Consider the following 21,499-nt stretch of genomic DNA (forward strand, 5'->3'; position numbering starts at 1 on the left):
ATGTGGCTCAAGTCATCGGCGTCTGGTGGTCGCACATAAGTGCCCTGAAAGTTGTCGAGGAATGCGGCTTCCAGATCTTCCCAACAGCTAATGGAGTCCGCTGGCAAGCTATTAAGCCAATGTCGTGCTGGTCCTTTGAGTTTTAGTGGGAGGTACTTGATGGCATGTAAGTCATCACCGCGGGCCATGTGGATGTGGAGGAGGAAGTCCTCAATCCATACCGCGGGATCTGTTGTGCCGTCGTATGATTCAATGTTTACAGGTTTGAAACCTTCTGGGAATTGATGTTCCATTACTTCGTCTGTGAAGCATAAGGGGTGTGCGGCGCCTCTGTATTGGGCTATATCGCGACGCAGCTCGTATGGGTCCTGCCCGCTGTGTTCGGCCCGGCCGGATTTGCTTTTACTGTATCCGGCGTGACGTTTACCGTCTCGTAGAGTGGTGCGCCCTCGTGATCCGTAGATCGATCTTGAGTGCTTTGCTTTGTCCTCCAATATGTCTCGCAGGTCTGGCGTATCTCCCCATGCCTTTTTATTTGGATGGCGTTGGGGTGGAGGCTGAGCTTTCGGCAGGAATGCCTCTCTATCGCGGCCACGAGGTGGCCGGTCAGCCGTATCATACGCTTCTTCCTCCAGTCGGGGTAGTAACCTGCGCCTTGGGTAACTCTTGGAGGGACGCTCGAGTTTATATTCCTCGGCTGCGAGGACTTCAGTCCATTTGTCAGCTAGCAGATCTTGATCAGCTTGAAGCTGCTGCTGCTTTTTCTTCAGGCTATTTGCCGTGGCCATAAGCCTGCGCTTGAAGCGCTCTTGTTCGACGGGATCCTCTGGTACGGCGAATTCATCGTCGCCGAGGCTTGCCTCGTCTTCGGAGGGGGGCATGTAATTGTCATCCTCCTCCTCTCCGCCAGCCGCTCTCTCAGGAGAGCTGGCACCTTCATCCTCCTGATCTAACTCTTGCTGGAGGGGGTTTTCGTTGTCTTCGGCGCTATCCGGAGTGTTATTATCTCCTGCGCCGGTATCACCACTTTTGCTTTGGCGGGACTTAGAGCGGCGCCGCTGACGTCGGCGCTTGGGTTGCTTCTTGGAGGGGTCATCCTCCGCTATCTCGTCGCCGTTGCCTTCATTGGGTGTATCCACCATGTATATGTCATACGACGAGGTGGCTTTCCAGTGCCCTATAGGTGCTGGTTCATGTTCGTCTCCTACATCGTCGTCCATACCGTCGATGTCTTCGGAGTCGAAGTCGAGCATGTCGGTTAAATCATCGACAGTGGCTACAAAGTGGGTGGTGGGTGGGCGTCGAATTTCTTCGTCGTCCGCATCCCAGTCCTGTTGGCCATAATCCGGCCAGGGCTCTCCTGACAAAGAGAGAGACCTTAGTGAATTCAGAATGTCGCCGAAGGGCGAGTGCTGAAAGATATCCGCAGCGGTGAATTCCATGATCGGCGCCCAGTCGGATTCGATTGGCAGGGGCGCGGATGGTTCGGGGTCCGGAGGAGAGTCCGGCACCTTGGAGTCACGGGCTGCGCAGAGGATTATGCTGGTGTTCGGCTCGATCGCCGTTGAGACTGCAGCCCCTGAGGCGGTGTCTAGCCACCCGTCCTCGATTGGTGCAGCTGGCTCCGAGCTAAGGGTCGGAGCTGGTGTGGGCGCGGCCTCTGGAGTACCGTCTGGTGGCAGAGCTAGGTCATGCCCATCGAGACAGTGCGGCGCGCCCGGCTGTGGCTCGAATCCGTCGAAGATCAAGTCTCCGCGGATGTCGGCCGTGTAGTTCAAACTTCCAAATTTGACCTGATGGCCAAGGGCGTAGCTTTCAATCTGCTCTAGATGGCCAAGCGAATTAGCCCGCAGTGCAAAGCCGCCAAATACGAAGATCTGTCCAGGGAGAAAAGTCTCACCCTGGACCGCATTGCTACCGATGATAGTAGGAGCCATCAAGCCTAACGGCGACGACACACAGGAACTCTCAATGAAAGCACCAATGTCGGTGTCAAAACCGGCGGATCTCGGGTAGGGGGTCCCGAACTGTGCGTCTAGGCCGGATGGTAACAGGAGGCAAGGGACACGAAGTTTTACCCAGGTTCGGGCCCTCTTGATGGAGGTAAAACCCTACGTCCTGCTTGATTAATATTGAAGATATGGGTGTTACAAGAGTAGATCTACCATGAGATCAGAGAGGCTAAACCCTAGAAGCTAGCCTATGGTATGATTGTATGTTGTGATTGTTGTCCTACGGACTAAAACCCTTCGGTTTATATAGACACCGGAGAGGGTTAGGGTTACACAAGGTCAGTTACAAAGGAGGAGATATCCATATACGTATTGCCTAGCTTGCCTTCCACGCCAAGTAGAGTCCCATCCGGACACGAGACAAAGTCTTCAATCTTGTATCTTCATAGTCTAACAGTCCGGCCAATGGAGATAGTCCGGCTGTCCGGAGACCCCCTAATCCAGGACTCTCTCACGCACCTCTGGCTGGTGCACCATTGCTATGCAAAAAAAGTTACTTATGGCGCACCTCTGGGTGGTGCGCCATTGCTACCTAAAAAAAGGTTACTTATGGCACACCGCTCGGGGGTGCGCGATCGCTAACCTTCCCCCCTCTATCCCTTTCCCCTCGAGCGCCGCCTCCTCCCCGAGCCCAATCCCCAATCCCCCGAGCCCTCGACCTGCTGCTCGGCCGCCGCCCCGACCCACTGCGCCGCCACTAGTCACCCCGCGCCGCACGGAGACGTCCAGGAGGACCGCCGTCGACTGCTTCTTCATTTACGGGTTCTCAATCGACCGGAGCTGCACCGTATCGTCGCCATCGTCATCTTCCCCAACCTCGTCCTCCCTCGTCCATCTCGTCACATCGCTCCACCCCGGCCACCCCTGACCTCCCGAGATCATCGTCGAGCACCTCGGTGAGGCCCTTGACCGATTTCCCCCTTCCCCCGTCAGGTTCGTCGCCGTAGCCACCATCGTCAAGCTCCTGCGTTGCCTCGCTGCTGCGCTGTCGCTGCAGTCGGCCGCGCCCGCGCACACACGCACTTGCGTGTTGCCGCCCACAGTCGCGCTCGCCCTCTCCTTGTTGCTGCTCCTCCCTCTTGCTTTACTCCTGCTGCTCCTCCTCTCAACGTCTTGCCGCTGCTCTTCTCTGAAACCTCAAAACTGTTGCTGCTCCTCCTCTCCACTTCCCTCCTGCTGCACTTCTCTGAATCTGAATCCTTGCTGTCTCCCTCTCTCTCTGTGAAATTTCTATGAATTTGAGAAGTGTACTGTTCAGAATTGAGTAATGTTCAGATTTTATATATTCTTGCAACCTATTAATTGTTCAGTTTAGATTCGTGTTTGTCTAGTTTAGATTCGTGATATATATAAGGTACATTGATACACAACATGCAGTTGCAACCCCCATAGATACTTTTTTTGTTTTGAAAAAGCCGATATATGAAATGTGACAATTCTTAAAATATGAATTACCGTGAAGTAGCTTGGTGGTGCCAAGAAAATGCTGCATTTTTGGTACTTGAAAGGTTTATGCTGATTCAGCAAATCCATGTGGCCTATTGAAAATTTAGAACTTGTGATTAGGAGATGTTTGGGAAAAAAGGAGTGTAGGTAGTGTTCTTGTGTTGGGATAATTTTTTAGATTTTTAGGAGCTAGGGGAAATAGGGTTGTAGTTGTAAACTAAAAATGGATCAGAATGGAAAAGTGGGTGTTTCTCTCAAAAATTTCAAAAGAGTAGGATGGGTCTTTGTTCAAAAATGATTTATAGGAATTATAGGGTCTCCCAAAATTTTTATGGCAATTTTATAAAAATTATTTGAATTAGTTTTAGTGCAACAGAGGCAACTCAAAGTTTGAAAATGGCATTAAAGGAATTTTTTTTGGGGTAAATTCTATTATGAAATAATTCCTATTGTTATTGAAAATATAAATGAAATGATTTGGAACACCAAGCAAGAGTTACGTTTCATGTTGCTGAACCTTTTCATATAAGCTTGCAGAAGATTTAATTGATCATACAGAAAATGAAAAACGAAGGTCATACCGATCCTAGTTGGTATTATTTTTCATGGCTAGAAGATATATTGCTGCACCCCGAGTGAAGGGAAGGAGTTTGCTGGGTTTTGTCTCCGACCATCGTGTGGTGATGATTTTGCAGGTACCCCGAGAGGCCCTTGAGTTTGCCGGAATGTCGATTAACTTCCGTTCCGGCATATTCGGGTACTCCATATGTCCTATTTTCAGCAAAGGTCATGCTGAAATTTTTCGTGAATTTTAGCATGACTTTGCTAAAAATAGGACATATGGGGTACTTGCGACAAATGCATGGCCCGGGGTATCTTAGTACTTAATTAAGTAGGATCAACTGCCTCTTGTGTTATACATATAGAAGTGTGATATCAACTCTTAGTTATTACTAATGTCAGTTGCTCGTCATTGATAAACCCTAATCTGGAAGAGGAACCACTCATCCTATGTAGTTTTGAATTATGAACATAGGATATGTCGTCATCGGACGACGCAAGTCTCCCGGGGGAGTGCGGCTGGTGCCATGACGATCGAGGTCTGTGCGACATGCCTCACCTCGACGATGATTGGCGCTTCAGCATTAGGCTCGAGGAGACCTTCGAAGTTGAAACGATACGCAACGACGACAAGTGTTATTTTCATAATTAAGCATGACTTCAACTATTTCAACGTGTAATTTTCATCTTTTACAATTCGAGTATAGCTTATCGCATGCCATGTAAGACGCTGTGTCTTGGAGAGGATGGATTTTGAAGACCATGAAATTTCTGAAACAAAGAAAATTCACCGAAGGACTCATCACGATGTGGACTTTGAAGTAAATCTGTATAATTCTGGGAACGTAACCCATTTTGGTTGCAAAAATTGGGAAGCATTTTGCAAGATGTATGTTTTTGATGAGGGTATGCTTGTCACCATGGATCTTGGTGATCCTAAAATCGAGCAAGACAATATGGACATTTGGGTCCTTGTTGATACGCCTCCAATTCTACCGCTACGTGAGTTTCTCAAACATAGTTATTAGCTAATTTATATTGTTCATTTCAAAATAGTTGACAGCTTATTTCCATTGACAGCTTATTTTTATTGTTCAAAGAATGTGCGGGAGATGGTAGACAAAACCCACTACACCGATGGCTCCGAATTAACAACTTACAAGGAGAAAAATCTCTAGTCAGATTTTGTACTGACATTGAGAATTACAATATCTACAATCAAACTCCTCAACATTATGGTCAATACATGCCACTAGTGCATGTGTTCAACTACGGTAACTACCATGGAGATACCTTGATAAGATTTTTTACTATTACGACATCCGTGCATCTTTTGCATACTTCTAAAACTAGTACATCATTGCTAACTATGAAGTTATTACTATATTTTTCAACAGATAATCCCAGAGAATTGTGTGCCTCATTTGATGTATCAGAAAGGTAGTCTTAATGTTTTGAACATACAGCCAGGTCATCCTACGAATCTCAACTGTCCATACGAGATTTCTAAAAGAAGTGGAGACATGAAAATCAAAGGATGGAAAAAATGTATGGACAGTCGTAAGGAGGTTCTTGGAAGCAAAAGGAAGTGAAGCGCAAGAATTGGAGACATGATTATCTCCATTCTCCATAATGGAGAGTCAAGGTCTATATTGTTTTATGCTATTTTACCTTAAATAGGGTATTTAGGTCCTTCCTAATACTGATGATCATGTGCTAAGAACAATTAAGTAGGGTTGGTTCGATGACTATCAAGATGATGATCGTATGACTTGTTATTAATAACGAGTAGAAGTTGTATGATGATGATTAGTAGGACTTGTTAGGATTAGTATTACTTCCGACAAACTCGCTACTCGCGGTCTCGAGACTTGTAATGTTCTATCTTTGTTCGGTCTTTTGAATTCGGAGACTAATATGATGAATTGTATTCGGAGACTAATCTTCTATTGTATTCGATGAATCTGCTGTTGTTGTGTGGTGTTGTCTAAATTCTGTCCAATAATATATTTTGTAACCTGTGAAAATATCAGAAAAGGAAAAAAAATAATGCCTAATATTCATACTAGTGACGCATCATCACATAGTACGCCATTAGTAAGCCAGAGCACAGTAATGGCGCATCATCCACCAGTGCGCCATTAGTATGCCAAAGCAAATGGATAAATGTGCCCCCTGAAAGGTATACTAATAGCGCACCGTGGGCTATACTAATGACGAACTGCGTGGTGCGCCATTAGTATACCAGATACTAATGACGCACCTGTAATGCGCCATTAGCAAAAAATACTAATGATGTGGTACTGGTGGCGCACCTGTAGTGCGCCTTTAGTAGCGAAAACGGATGTGCCACCTGTAGGCCTTTTCCTAATAGTGTATATCAAAAACACCAGCGAACGATATTATCAGTGGAGGACAACACAAAAGTATATATGTAAACCGACCATACACGCGGTGCCGGAGAAGGATAGATATGCATTATTGTGGCTGCTGGCACAGTCGGGTATAAAGATGTAGTAGCGCATATGCATGCATGGTATACATTGATACAGGTGCTCTTGTCTTCTTGGACAAGCAAATGTACGTGTCCATATATATATCAATACTGATTGGCCGAACATGCTTTGTCGCGCAGCACTATATGCACATGCATTGCATTCTACGGTAATACACTGTTGAGCCGTCGATGCCCGAATTGTCCTGAGTATATATATAATGCTTGTGAATAAAAAGCGCATGATATAGGATTACGTTTATCTGGGAGTTCATTAACTATATACTCTGCGTCTGGAATTATTTGTCACTCAAACGGATATATTTAGCACTACCGGTAAGGCGGAGTATATGTCATTCTTTTGAAGTTCTTTGCTCAGTGACACCAAAACAAAATTTTCGACCATAGCTCATAAATGTACTGTATTGCTGTATCGATTCAAAGGCACGGTGAAATTTACATGCTTCTTCTCTGAAGGAAAAAAATACTAGTATACAAACAATCGCCCACACATTGATGTAGGGCTGCTTTTTAATCACAAATTCACAAAGAAAACAAGAATAGTGTACGCTTCCAAGAAAAAGATGTCAATATCAACACCGGATGCCCGGCCGGTCCGGCTGGGATCAGTAGCGGCTGCACTCTGCGGGAACCTGTACCCATCGTCGCAGTAGTTGTAGCGCATGTAACTGCGCTCCGCCCATTTGACGATGCCCCATTCGGCGCCGTCGAGCTGCTTCTTCATCCAACTGTCGCTGCCGGCATGGCACGCCCCGCCGCTGACGCAGGCGTTGGCGTAGAAGTTGCGGTAGGAGACGACGAAGGGCGCGTTGGACCAGTTGATCGGGATCTTGCCCTTCTCGGTCGCCCAGTAGCTGCCGTCCCACAGCGTGGCGTGCAGCCTCATGGGCTTGGAGCTAGGGTAGGGGAGGCCGCCGAAGCGCTTGAAGGAGCGGATGAAGAGGTTGTCGACTTTGAAGAGGATGTTCTCCGGGTTCCAGATGATGGTGTAGGTGTGGTAGTCAGCGGCGGGGTCGAACCAGAGGTCGAACTGGTGCTCCTTCTTGCCGTCGCCGTTGGCCCACACGTTGATGTTGAGCACCACCGGGTGGCCGCTGGAGTTGCCCATGAACTCCATGTCAATCTCGTCGCGCCACTCGTCGTCACCGGAAGAAAGCTGCAATTAACAGCGACGCAGGATCAGCTAAAAACATAAAGATCGATAGGGCGAGTTTAATGTTGGTCCTAAACGAAATTAATTAAGCTGGTCGACTTACGTAGAAGCAGGAGACGGTGCCGGCGGAGTTTCCCGGGATGAGCTTCATCTGGATGCTGAACTCACCGTAGAGAAACTGCTCCTTGGAGTTGAAGCCGGCGGCGCCGGATTGCTGGTTGAGATTGAGCATCACCACCTCCTGGCCCGAGGCCTCGTACCACGTCCGGACGGTGCCGTCCGTGTTGAACCTCTTGTCCAGCCAGGACTTGGCCGAGGCGGCCTGCAAGAGCGCCAGGGCCACGGCGAGCACAGCCAGAAAACGCCGTGCCATGCACTACAGCACGTACTACAATAGGAGGCATTTTCAAACGCCTCACAAGGCTCATAAAACGCCCGCACATAGAATAGACGGCGTTTTGGAAAGACGCTGTATATAGTCGCGAAGGGAATTGTATTTTGCGGCGAGTTTTCAGAACGCCGTGGAAGATCGGACAATTGATGTTGCCTCTGCCTGGCGGCGTTTTCCGAAAGTGCCGATAATAAGCACCGAAAAACATCAACGCCATGCATGTGCCGATGTGCGGGACCTTACCCTTCTTCCTTCCATCATCACCTACTAATCTCACCCCAACACACGCCGTCGTCGTATACGACTCTACCTATACCCATCTCTCACCGAACAAGCACATACGTATATTGTACTGTATAGTACGCTATAGTTAGTGCTTGAATCTATGCGATAAATCATCTCGCCTGGCTGTGTAAGTACTTGTGGAGCTGTGCACACATTTCTTCCTTTTAAACACGTCTAACTCTTGTTAGCTAAGCAGTATGGGACTAAATTGATCGGTTGTGTGGAAAGCTCAGCCGGGAAAAAATTTAATTAAATGGCAGTAACAGGATTCGAACCGCGCTGGTCGGGTGTAACCTCGCATTCACGACCACTAGAACCTGCCTGAAGTTGCGATTTGCAACGGAACCTACATCACAAATATTAAAGACTTTGTCGTCATCAACCGTCGCTAATGTCCCCAATCCCCACCAGGAACCTTCACGCCACCTTAGACAGGGGAACGATTCTTCAATTCCCTGGTGCCTTGGAGTCGTTTGATTGTTGCGAATCAAATTTCCCAAAAGAATTTGCAGATTAGCATGTCCCCCGAACAAAAATATCATTACGTAGCTCATCAGCGGCGGCTGATTGAACGATGACGGCCAAGAGAGGGAGACTCATGCAAGCTTGAACACTGAAGGTCGCGCTGCAGCAGCACGGCAACCCGCATCGGCCGCAATATGTGGCCAGTTTGCCGCTGCCGGCCCTGCTGCGCTGCATCAATCCAAAGGCATTTTGCTAAAACGCCTCCAAAAACCCTCCGGCACTCCGGTTTTCTCCGAAATCACCCAGAACACTTCCGGTGTCCGAATATAGCCGTCCAATATATTAATCTTTATGTCTCGGCCAGTTTGAGACTCCTCGTCATGTCCATGATCACATCCGGGACTCCGAACTAACTTCGATACATCAAAACTCATTAACTCATAATATAACTGTCATCGAAACCTTAAGCGTGCGGACCCTACGGGTTCGAGAACAATGTAGACATGACCGAGACACGTCTCCGGTCAATAACCAATAGCGGAACCTGGATGCTCATATTGGCTCCCACATATTCTACGAAGATCTTTATCGGTCAGACCGCATAACAACATACGTTCCCTTTGTCATCGGTATGTTACTTGCCCGAGATTCGATCGTCGGTATCTCAATACCTAGTTCAATCTCGTTACCGGCAAGTCTCTTTACTCGTTTCATAATACATCATCTTGCAACTAACTTATTAGTTGCAATGCTTGTAAGGCTTATGTGATGTGCATTACTGAGAGGGCCCAGAGATACCTCTCCGACAATCGGAGTGACAAATCCTAATCTCGAAATATGCCAACCCAACATTTACCTTTGGAGACACCTGTAGAGCTATTTTATAATCACCCAGTTACGTTGTGACGTTTGGTAGCACACAAAGTGTTCCTCCGGCAAACGGGAGTTGCATAATCTCATAGTCATAGGAACATGTATAAGTCATGAAGAAAGCAATAGCAACATACTAAACGATCGGGTGCTAAGCTAATGGAATGGGTCATGTCAATCACATCATTCTCTTAATAATGTGATCCCGTTAATCAAATGACAACACATGTCTATTGTTAGGAAACATAACCATCTTTGATTAACGAGCTAGTCAAGTAGAGGCATACTAGTGATGTTTAGTTTGTCTATGTATTTACACAAGTATTATGTTTTCGGATAATAAAATTCTAGCATGAATAATAAACATTTATCATAATATAAGGAAATAAAATAATAATATTATTATTATTGCCTCTAGGGCATATTTCCTTCAGTCTCCCACTTGCACTAGAGTCAATAATCTAGATTACACAGTAATGATTCTAACACCCATGGAGCTATGGTGCTGATCATGTTTTGCTCGTGGAAGAGGCTTAGTCAACGGGTCTGCAACATTCAGATCCATATGTATCTTGCAAATCTCTATGTCTTCCACCTGGACTAGATCCCGGATGGAATTGAAGCATCTCTTGATGTGATTGGTTCTCTTGTGAAATCTGGATTCCTTTGCCAAGTCAATTGCACCAGTATTGTCACAAAAGATTTTCATTGGACCCGATGCACTAGGTATGACACCTAGATCGGATATGAACTCCTTCATCCAGACTCCTTCGTTTGCTGCTTCCGAAGCAGCTATGTATTCCGCTTCACATGTAGATCCCGCCACAACGCTTTGTTTAGAACTGCACCAACTGACAGCTCCACCATTTAATATAAACACGTATCCGGTTTGCGATTTAGAATCGTCTGGATCAGTGTCAAAGCTTGCATCAACGTAACCATTTATGATGAGCTCTTTGTCACCTCCATATATGAGAAACATATCCTTAGTCCTTTTTAGGTATTTCAGGATGTTCTTGACCGCTGTCCAGTGATCCACTCCTGGATTACTTTGGTACCTCCCTGCTAGACTTATAGCAAGACACACATCAGGTCTGGTACACAGCATTGCATACATGATAGAGCCTATGGCTGAAGCATAGGGAACATCTTTCATTTTCTCTCTATCTTCTGCATTGGTCGTCATTGAGTCTTACTCAATTTCACACCTTGTAACACAGGCAAGAATCCTTTCTTTGCTTGATCCATTTTGAACTTCTTCAAAATTTTGTCAAGGTATGTGCTTTGTGAAAGTCCAATTAAGCGTCTTGATCTATCTCTATAGATCTTAATGCCCAATATGTAAGCAGCTTCACCGAGGTCTTTCATTGAACAACTCTTATTCAAGTATCCCTTTACGCTATCCAGAAATTCTATATCATTTCCGATTAGTAATATGTCATCTACATATAATATCAGAAATGCTACAGAGCTCCCACTCACTTTCTTGTAAATACAGGCTTCTCCAAAAGTCTGTACAAAACCAAATGCTTTGATCACACTATCAAAGCATTTATTCCAACTCCGAGAGGCTTGCACCAGTCCATAAATGGATCGCTGGAGCTTGCACACTTTGTTAGCTCCCTTTGGATCGACAAAACCTTCCGGCTGCATCATATACAACTCTTCTTCCAGAAATCCATTCACGAATGCAGTTTTGACATCCATCTGCCAAATTTCATAATCATAAAATGCGGCAATTGCTAACATGATTCGGACAGACTTAAGCATCGCTACGGGTGAGAAGGTCTCATCGTAGTCAATCCCTTGAACTTGTCGAAAACCTTTTGCGACAAGTCGAGCTTTGTAGACAGTAACATTACCGTCAGCGTCAGTCTTCTTCTTGAAGATCCATTTATTCTCAATTGCTTGCCGATCTTTGGGCAAGTCAACCAAAGTCCACACTTTGTTCTCATACATGGATCCCATCTCAGATTTCATGGCTTCAAGCCATTTTGCAGAATCTGGGCTCACCATCGCTTCTCCATAGTTCGTAGGTTCATCATGATCTAGTAGCATGACTTACAGAACAGGATTACCGTACCACTCTGGTGCGGATCTTACTCTGGTTGATCTACGAGGTTTAGTAGTATCTTGTTCTGAAGTTTCATGATCATCATCATCAGCTTCCTCACTAATTGGTGTAGGTGTCACAGAAACCGGTTTCTGTGATGTACTACTTTCCAATAAGGGAGCAGGTACAGCTACCTCATCAAGTTCTACTTTCCTCCCACTCACTTCTTTCGAGAGAAACCCCTTCTCTAGAAAGTTTCCGAATTTAGCAACAAAAGTCTTGCCTTCGGATCTGTGATAGAAGGTGTATCCAATAGTTTCTTTTGGATATCCTATGAAGACACATTTCTCCGATTTGGGTTCGAGCTTATCAGGTTGAAGCTTTTTCACATAAGCATCGCAGCCCCAAACTTTCAGAAACGACAACTTTGGTTTCTTGCCAAACCACAGTTCATAAGGCGTCATCTCAATGGATTTTGATGGTGCCCTATTTAACGTGAATGCGGCCGTCTCTAGAGCATAACCCCAAAACGATAGCGGTAAATCAGTAAGAGACATCATAGATCGCACCATATCTAGTAAAGTGCGATTACGACATTCGAACACACCATTACGCTGTGGTGTTCCGGGAGGCGTGAGCTGCGAAACTATTCCGCATTGTTTCAAATGTACACCAAACTCGTAACTCAAATATTCTCCTCCATGATCAAATCGTAGGAATTTTATTTTCTTGTTACGATGATTTTCAACTTCACTCTGAAATTCTTTGAACTTTTCAAATGTTTCAGACTTATGTTTCATTAAGTAGATATACCCATATCTGCTTAAGTCATCTGTGAAGGTGAGAAAATAATGATATCCGCCACGAGCCTCAACATTCATCGGACCACATACATCTGTATGTATGATTTCCAACAAATCTGTTGCTCTCTCCATAGTACCGGAGAACGGTGTTTTTGTCATCTTACCCATAAGGCACGGTTCGCAAGTATCAAGTGATTCATAATCAAGTGGTTCCAAAAGTCCATCAGTATGGAGTTTCTTCATGCGCTTTATACCGATATGACCTAAACGGCAGTGCCACAAATAAGTTGCACTATCATTATCAACTCTGCATCTTTTGGCTTCAACATTATGAATATGTGTGTCACTACTATCGAGATTTAATAAGAATAGACCATTCTTCATGGGTGCATGACCATAAAAGATTTTACTCATAAAAATAGAACAACCATTATTCTCTGATTTAAATGAATAACCGTCTCGCATCAAACAAGATCCAGATATAATGTTCATGCTCAACGCTGGCACCAAATAACAATTATTTAGGTCTAATACTAATCCCAAAGGTAGATGTAGAGGTAGCGTGCCGACCACGATCACATCGACTTTGGAACCATTTCCCACACGCATCGTCACCTCGTCCTTAGCCAATCTTCGCTTAATCCGTAGTCCCTGTTTCGAGTTGCAAATGTTAGCAACAGAACCAGTATCAAATACCTAGGTGCTACTGCAAGCATTAGTAAGGTACACATCAATAACATGTATATCGCATATACCTTTGTTCACCTTGTCATCCTTCTTGTCAGAGTAATGCGCCACGGGTAGGCCAACCCGAAGCCCATGACCTTTCAAGACATCGGGGCAGGCTGCGCCCCTCAAGACCACAGGGCGAAGTGCCGCCTCCTGGGGAGTATACGGCAAGACGGCCGACTGCCCGCTCACGGCCGAGTCCCAGGGGCGACTTCCAGAGAAGCCGGCTTTGGGGAGTCGGCTGGCGACTCCAACAAACCGTGACCTCATCGAGAGGGACGGGGCAAGGGCGTAGCTACATTGAAGCCCACTCCCCACCCCTTACCAAGGGCAGGCATGGCTACAGCGCGCCGTACTAGGGAAGATCTCCCTGCGGCATGGCACTGTTGCCCAGCCGGCCCTGACATCAGCATCACTGTACCTGGTCCTGCGCCCACGACGGCTTGTCTGTACGGCCTGGAGGCAGCAGGGCCCACTAGTCAGCGAGACCTCGGGAGACGGCGGGCGAACCACCAGTCGGACCCGTCGGGAGTCGGCCCCGGGGAGTCGGCCGAGCCCTCCCCCGGGGCCCACGTGCCATTAATCAAGAAGAGATGGGGAGTGGCCACAGTGATCGCCCGCCAGGCGGCGGGGCTGTTGCCACGACCCCATGACCGAGTTTGCGTCATCAGGAGCACGGCTACAGTAATCAGCAGCCGGCAAGACCCTCCCGCGGCGGACGCGGCCTGTCGGCTCCGTACCAGACCAGTCGGCGGGGCCTAGCAGTCGGCGGGCCCCGGCAGTCGGCGGAGAAGCCGGAGGTCGAAGGCACTGACGGCTGGGGCCGCGCCCAGTAGAATTACCATTGTACCCCTGGGGGTAGGCCTATATAAACCCCACAGGGCACCCATGCAAAGGGTTGGATCCCAGTAGTTCTATACCACACCAGATAGAGGGAGAGAGCTAGCCTTGCCCTCTCCCACCACCAGACCCAGCTCAAGGAGCAACCGTGTAAACACTTGACTATAGTGATCATGCGGAGACCTCGCAGAGCAGCAGTAGGGGTGTTATCTCCCCAGAGAGCCCCGAAGCTGGGTAAGATTCACCGGTGTGCATGTCTTCGCCTCATCCCGTTTCCAGGCACCGGCGAAGTTCTACTCGCCCCCACCATGATAAGCCATCCGTTGGCATATGTCGCACCCAACCCCCGACATTTGGCGCCCACCGTGGGGCATGGTGCACCGCCGTCCGGAGATCTGTTCTGGACGGGAACCCTTTTTCTCCCTGGCGAGCGCAGCCAGCCAGGCACGCCAGACGAAGTTTGCTTCGACGCTCTGCGCGGCGTTGAGATCGCCTGCGCCACCAGCTCCTTGGCCGAACTTGTCGGCGAGGTCCGCCTCTCCGACGAACCTGCGTCCGACGCAGGCGCGGGGGGCCCCGAAAACCCCCTCGCGGGCTTCCTCGATCAACTCCACGTTTCCGGCGAGCCTGCCATAGACTTGGAGTCCGTAGGCTCCACCGACCCGATGCTGGTCGACTCCGACTCTGCGTCGGTCGACGCATTCCCCACCAACGTGGTGGTCTACGATGAACCCCTCCCCCATGCGGAGAGCGACGGAAGCACCGTCACTGAGGTGCTGGTCATCAGTCATGACGAGTTCCCTGGCGGAGGGGCGCCCGACTCGCTCGGCGCGGTGCTGCAAGACCTAGCTGCGCCCATTTCGGAAGATGCTGACGCAGAGACGTTAGAAGCGCGCCGCCTTCAGCTTGTTGAAGGCGCGAAGAAGCTGGCCAGCATGAGACGCTTGTCAGAAGCTTACCAGCGGGAGATGGATCGCGCTGTTGGCGGCTCGCCGGCACCGGCAGGGCCCAGCCGCCTTGGCGCGGTTCAGCAGCACGGCGTAGCCATCGCCAGCCTGCTTGGGGCTAGCCGCCCCGTGTATGCCACGCCAGCGGAGAACATCCGAGCCGCCCAGGCAGCGGCGGATGAGCTGGACAATTTCGAGTGCGAAGAGCGCCGCCTCATGATTGAGCGAGTCCAGCGGCTCCTCAACGCGGCCACCGCGCAGAACGAGGCCGGCTGCCGCACGTAGGCGCCGCAGCGGCCAAACGATGACCCGCGCCGAGATCAAGGCGCGACGTCTCAGACGCCGACTGGCGGTGCCCGAGGAAGAAAGGAGAAGGAGCCGGCTGTCAGCCACAGTCGAACTCGGATTACCATAGAGCGCGACCAAGACGGCCGCCCGAGAGCAGTGGAACGACGGGACGACTGTCCGCCTCCTCCTCCCCGCAAGAAGAGGCGAGTCTCCCCGCCGCCTGTTGACCATCCGACTCTTGGTGACTGCCTTGGCCGCCGAGAGGGAGTTGGAGAGAATGACGCCCATCACCGGATCGACCGACTTCACCGGTCCCTGGCGCTGGAAGAAGAAGATGAGTTGGGTCCGCCTTGTTTCGGGCCCCGCATTCGGGACGAGCCCTTTCCCAGAGGGTTCACGCTCCCAAGAGACACGCCCAAGTATACCGGCTCCGTGAAGCCAGAAGACTGGCTAGTCGACTACTCCACGGCTGTCAGCATAGGAAACGGCAACAAGCGCGTCGCCGTAAAGTACGTTCCGCTCATGCTCCAGGGCACAGCCCGGACATGGCTGAACAGCCTAAAGCCCCGCAGCATCAATAGCTGGGTCGACTTCACTGAAGCATTCGTCCGCAACTTCACCAGCACGTACAAGCGTCCTCCCAAGCCTCGTCAGCTCTCCTTGTGCGTGCAAGGTCCTGACGAGTCGACTCGCAACTACCTCACGTGTTGGGCTGAGTTTTGGAACTCCTGCGAGGGCGTGCACGAGGTGCAGGCCATCGAGTACTTCACAGCCGGGTGCCGAGAAGGCACCCTCCTCAAGAACAAGCTCCTCTGCAACGAGCCAGAAACCCTTGACGAGCTGCTGATGATAGCGGACAAGTACGCTACGGCCGACTCCTCCACGAAGACGGAAATTCGAATCAGCACGACTGGCAAAGTAGCTCCTCCGGCTCCAAGAACTCCAGTGGCGGACGCCGGCCGGTCACAACAAGCGCAAGGCCCCGCAGCCGGCTTCCAGCAGCCGACAGGTCGCGACCGTTGAAGCCCAGCAGCCAGAAGAGCAGCCTCCGCCCAAGCGACAGAAAGGCGGCAAGCCGAACTGGTTGCCGGCCTTCTCCTACAAGGAGACCTTGGATGGACCTTGCAAGTTCCACAGCGGCGCGAAGCCGTCGAATCACACCATCCGGAAGTGCCACTGGCTCACCAGGATCGCCAAGGGAGACGGCCTCCTGCCACCCCCGCCTGCTGGATAGCCGCCTCCACCTCCGCCCCAGCAGCCGGCAGTCAGGACAGTCGGTGCAGAACAAGACGAATACCCTGAAGAGCACGAAGCCTACATGGTGTTCACCAGTGTGGCTGATGATCGACACAGCAGGCGGCTGCAGCGACAAGAGGTGAACGCAGTAGCCTTAGAGACGTCAGAGTTCATGCACTGGTCTAAGAGGCCCATCAGCTGGAGCAGGGCTGACCACCCAGAAGTGATGCCAAGTCCGGACTCCTACGCCTTAGTCCTGGACGCCACCTTTGCCACGGACAAACGGGCCACGCGTTTCTCGCGAGTTCTGATAGATGGGGGCAGCAGCATCAACATCTTGTACAAGGACACCATGGAGAAGTTAGGAATCAAGCAGAGACAGCTTCAGAACAGCCGGACTGTGTTCCACGGCATTGTTCCTGGACTTTCCTGCTCACCAATTGGCAAGATCCTGATTAACGTCCTCTTTGGGGACAAAGATCACTTCCAAAGAGAGTCTGTTTGGTTTGAGGTAGTGGACCTTGAGAGCCCATACCATGCGCTACTTGTCCGGCCCGCCTTGGCCAAGTTCATGGCGGTTCCCCACTACGCCTACCTCAAGATGAAGATGCCCAATTCCAGGGGAATTCTTACTATGGCCGGTGACTACCGGAAGTCGTCCGCTTGCGCGGCCGAGAGCAGTCGGCTGGCCGAGTCCCTGGTGATTGCAGCCGAGAAGCGACTCCTTGAGCGAGTTGTGGCGATGGCCGGCAAGCAGCCGGAGATATCACTCGACCCGAAGGAGTCGGAAGCCGAAGGTTCGTTCAAGCCGGCCAAAGAGACAAAGAAGATACCCTTGGATCCGGAGCACCCAGAGAGGTACGCCGTCGTAGGTGCAAACCTCGACAGCAAATAGGAAGGCGAGCTCGTCGATTTTCTCTGTGAGAATCGGGACATTTTCGCATGGTCTCCCAAGGACATGCCAGGTGTACCGACGGATTTCGCCGAGCACAAATTACACGTCCGATCTGATGCAAAGCCGGTCAGGCAGCCCCTGCGCCGCTTATTAGAAGAGAAGAGAAGAGTTGTCGGAGAAGAGATAGCCCGACTCCTAGCAGCCGACTTTATTATGGAAGTTTTCTTCCCGGAGTGGCTGGCAAATCCGGTCCTGGTGCTAAATAAGAACAAGCAATGGCGAATGTGTATTGACTACACGAGCCTCAACAAGGCCTACCCCAAGGACCCGTTTGCTCTGCCGAGAATTGATCAGGTGATAGACTCCACAGCCGAATGCGAGCTGTTGAGTTTCTTGGATGCGTACTCAGGATATCACCAGATCAAGCTGAACCCGGCTGACAGATTGAAGACCGCCTTCATCATGCCTTTTGGAGCATTCTGCTACCTCACCATGACGTTCGGCTTAAGGAATGCCGGTGCCACCTTTCAGCGTTGCATGCAGAAGTGCCTCCTCAAGCAGCTTGGCAGGAACGCCCATGTTTACGTGGACGACGTGGTGGTAAAGACGGAAAAGCGAGGAACATTGCTGGAAGGCCTCAAGGAGACTTTTGAGAACCTGCGCCGGTTCCAGATCAAGCTCAACCCCGAGAAGTGTGTCTTCGGAGTACCAGCCAGCCAGCTGCTAGGTTTCCTGGTCTCTGAACGCGGCATAGAATGCAACCCAGTAAAAATCAAGGCCAACGAGAGAATGGAGGTACCTAGCCGACTACTGGATGTGCAGAAGTTCACCGGCTGCTTGGAGTCCATCAGCCGATTCATCAGTCGGCTGGGCGAGAAAGCTCTCCCCTTGTACCAACTCATGAAGAAGACCACTTTCTTCGAGTGGAGCCATAAGGTGGACGGAGCTTTCCACCAGTTAAAGAAGATGCTGACTACTCCACCCGTCCTGGCGGCTCTGACTCCCAAGAAACCTATGCTCATGTACGTCGCCGCCACCAGCCGAGTAGTTAGCACAGTCATTGTAGTAGAGTGCAAGGAGGAAGGCAAGGCGCTACCTGTCCAGAGACCAGTATATTACCTGAGCGAGGTACTGTCGACCTCCAAGAAGAACTACCCCCACTATCAGAAGATGTGCTATGGCGTGCACTTTACTGCCAAGAAATTGAAGCCTTACTTTCAAGAGCATCCAATCACGGTTGTCTGCACGGCTCCACTTGCCGAGATCATCGGTAGCCGAGATGCCTCTGGTCGAGTGGCCAAGTGGGCCATAGAGCTGGCTCCTTACACCATCTACTTGTTGGGGAACATAGCAGAAATTCAAAATTTTCCTACGCGTCACCAAGATCTATCTATGGAGAAACCAGCTACGAGTAGAAGGAGAGTGCATCTACATACCCTTGTAGATCGCTAAGCGGAAGCGTTCAAGTGAACGGGGTTGATGGAGTCGTACTCGTCGTGATTCAGATCACCGATGATCCTAGTGCCGAACGGACGGCACCTCCGCGTTCAACACACGTACAGCTCGACGATGTCTCCCACGCCTTGATCCAGCAAGGAGAGAGGGAGAGGTTGAGGAAGACTCCATCCAGCAGCAGCACAACGGCGTGGTGGTGATGGAGGAGCGTGGCAATCCTGCAGGGCTTCGCCAAGCACCTACGGGAGAGGAGGAGGTGTCACGGGAGGGAGGGAGGCGCCAAGGGCTCAGGTGTGGATGCCCTCCCTCCCCTCCACTATATATAGGGGCAAGGGAGAGGGGGGAGGCGCAGCCTTGCCCCTTCCTCCAAGAAAGGGGTGCGGCCAAGAAGGGGGGAGGAGTCCATCCTCCCCAAGGCACCTTGGAGGTGCCTTCCCCCTTGAGGACTCTTCCCTCTAGGGTTCCCTAGGCGCATGGGCCTCTTGGGGCTGGTGCCCTTGGCCCATGTAGGCCAAGGCACACCCCCTACAGCCCATGTGGCCCCCCGGGGCAGGTGGCCCCACCCGGTGGGCCCCCGGGACCCTTCCGGTGGTCCCGGTACAATACCGATGACCCCGAAACTTGTCCCGATGGCCGAAACAGGACTTCCTATATATAAATCTTTACCTCCGGACCATTCCGGAACTCCTCGTGACGTCCGGGATCTCATCCGGGACTCCGAACAACATTCGGTAACCACATACAAGCTTCCTTTATAACCCTAGCGTCATCGAACCTTAAGTGTGTAGACCCTACGGGTTCGGGAGACATGCAGACATGACCGAGACGTTCTCCGGTCAATAACCAACAGCGGGATCTGGATACCCATGTTGGCTCCCACATGTTCCACGATGATCTCATCGGATGAACCACGATGTCAAGGACTCAATCGATCCCGTATACAATTCCCTTTGTCTAGCGGTATTTTACTTGCCCGAGATTCGATCGTCGGTATACCGATACCTTGTTCAATCTCATTACCGGCAAGTCTCTTTACTCGTTCCGTAACACATCATCCCGTGATCAACCCCTTGGTCACATTGTGCACATTATGATGATGTCCTACCGAGTGGGCCCAGAGATACCTCTCCGTTTACACGGAGTGACAAATCCCAGTCTCGATTCGTGCCAACCCAACAGACACTTTCGGAGATACCTGTAATGCACCTTTATAGCCACCCAGTTACGTTGTGACGTTTGGTACACCCAAAGCATTCCTACGGTATTCGGGAGTTGCACAATCTCATGGTCTAAGGAAAAGATACTTGACATTAGAAAAGCTTTAGCATACGAACTACACGATCTTTGTGCTAGGCTTAGGATTGGGTCTTGTCCATCACATCATTCTCCTAATGATGTGATCCCGTTATCAACGACATCCAATGTCCATAGCCAGGAAACCATGACTATCTGTTGATCACAACGAGCTAGTCAACTAGAGGCTCACTAGGGACATATTGTGGTCTATGTATTCACACGTGTATTACAATTTCCGGATAATACAGCTATAGCATGAATAAAAGACAATTATCTTGAACAAGGAAATATAATAATAATACTTTTATTATTGCCTCTAGGGCATATTTCCAACAGTCTCCCACTTGCACTAGAGTCAATAATCTAGTTCACATCGCCATGTGATTAACACTCACAGGTCACATCACCATGTGACTAATACCCAAGAGTTTACTAGAGTCAGTAGTCTAGTTCACATCACTATGTGATTAACACTCAATGAGTTTTATGTTTGATCATGTTGCTTGTGAGAGAGGTTTTAGTCAACAGGTCTGAACCTTTCAGATCCGTGTGTGCTTTACAAATCTCTATGTCATCTCCTAGATGCAGCTACCACGCTCTATTTGGAGCTATTCCAAACAACTGTTCTACTTGGAGCTATTCTAAATTATTGCTCCATTATATGTATCCGGTCTCTCTACTCAGAGCTATCCGGATAGGTGTCAAGCTTGCATCGACGTAACCCTTTACGACGAACTCTTTTACCACCTCCATAATCGAGAAAATTCCTTAGTCCACTAGTTACTAAGGATAACTTTGACCGCTGTCCTGTGATCCATTCATGGATCACTCTTGTACCCCTTGACTGACTCATGGCAAGGCACACTTCAGGTGCGGTACACAGCATAGCATACTGAAGAGCCTACGTCTCAAGCATAGGGGACGACCTTCGTCCTTTCTCTCTATTCTGCCGTGGTCGAGCTTTAAGTCTTAACTTCGTACCTTACAACTCAGGCAAGAACTCCTTCTTTGACTGGTCCATCTTGAACACCTTCAAGATCATGTCAAGGTATGTGCTCATTTGAAAGTACCATTAAGCGTTCTGATCTATCCTTATAGATCTTGATGCTCAATGCTCAAGCAGCTTAATCCAGGCTTTCCATTGAAAAACACTTTCAAAATAACCCTATATGCTTTCCAGAAATTCTACGTCATTTCTGATCAACAATATGTCAACAACATATACTCATCAGAAATTCTATAGTGCTCCCACTCACTTC

The 21,499-nt window shown here is 49.5% G+C and overlaps 1 protein-coding gene across 1 annotated transcript; it reads right to left on the reverse strand.

Moving 5' to 3' along the window:
- Window positions 1–7,048: 7,048 nt before the first annotated feature.
- Window positions 7,049–8,060, reverse strand: LOC123056777 (xyloglucan endotransglycosylase/hydrolase protein 8-like). Its single transcript, XM_044480051.1, has 2 exons — window positions 7,791–8,060; window positions 7,049–7,690 (listed from the first exon to the last, which is right to left on the reverse strand). The coding sequence occupies exons 1-2, from the start codon at window positions 8,058–8,060 to the stop codon at window positions 7,049–7,051; spliced, it is 912 nt and encodes a 303-aa protein (XP_044335986.1).
- Between the last annotated feature and the right edge of the window lie 13,439 nt (window positions 8,061–21,499).

This window comes from Triticum aestivum, chromosome 3A, assembly GCF_018294505.1.
Source record: "Triticum aestivum cultivar Chinese Spring chromosome 3A, IWGSC CS RefSeq v2.1, whole genome shotgun sequence".
Taxonomy (NCBI): domain Eukaryota; kingdom Viridiplantae; phylum Streptophyta; class Magnoliopsida; order Poales; family Poaceae; genus Triticum; species Triticum aestivum.

Excerpts from the sequence above, each read along its gene's own strand:
- LOC123056777 (XM_044480051.1), bottom strand. The coding sequence starts at position 8,060 with ATGGCACGGCGTTTTCTGGCTGTGCTCGCCGTGGCCCTGGCGCTCTTG. Across the intron at positions 7,691-7,790 it reads GCACCGTCTCCTGCTTCTAC|CTTTCTTCCGGTGACGACGA; the intron begins GTAAGTCGACCA and ends TGTTAATTGCAG.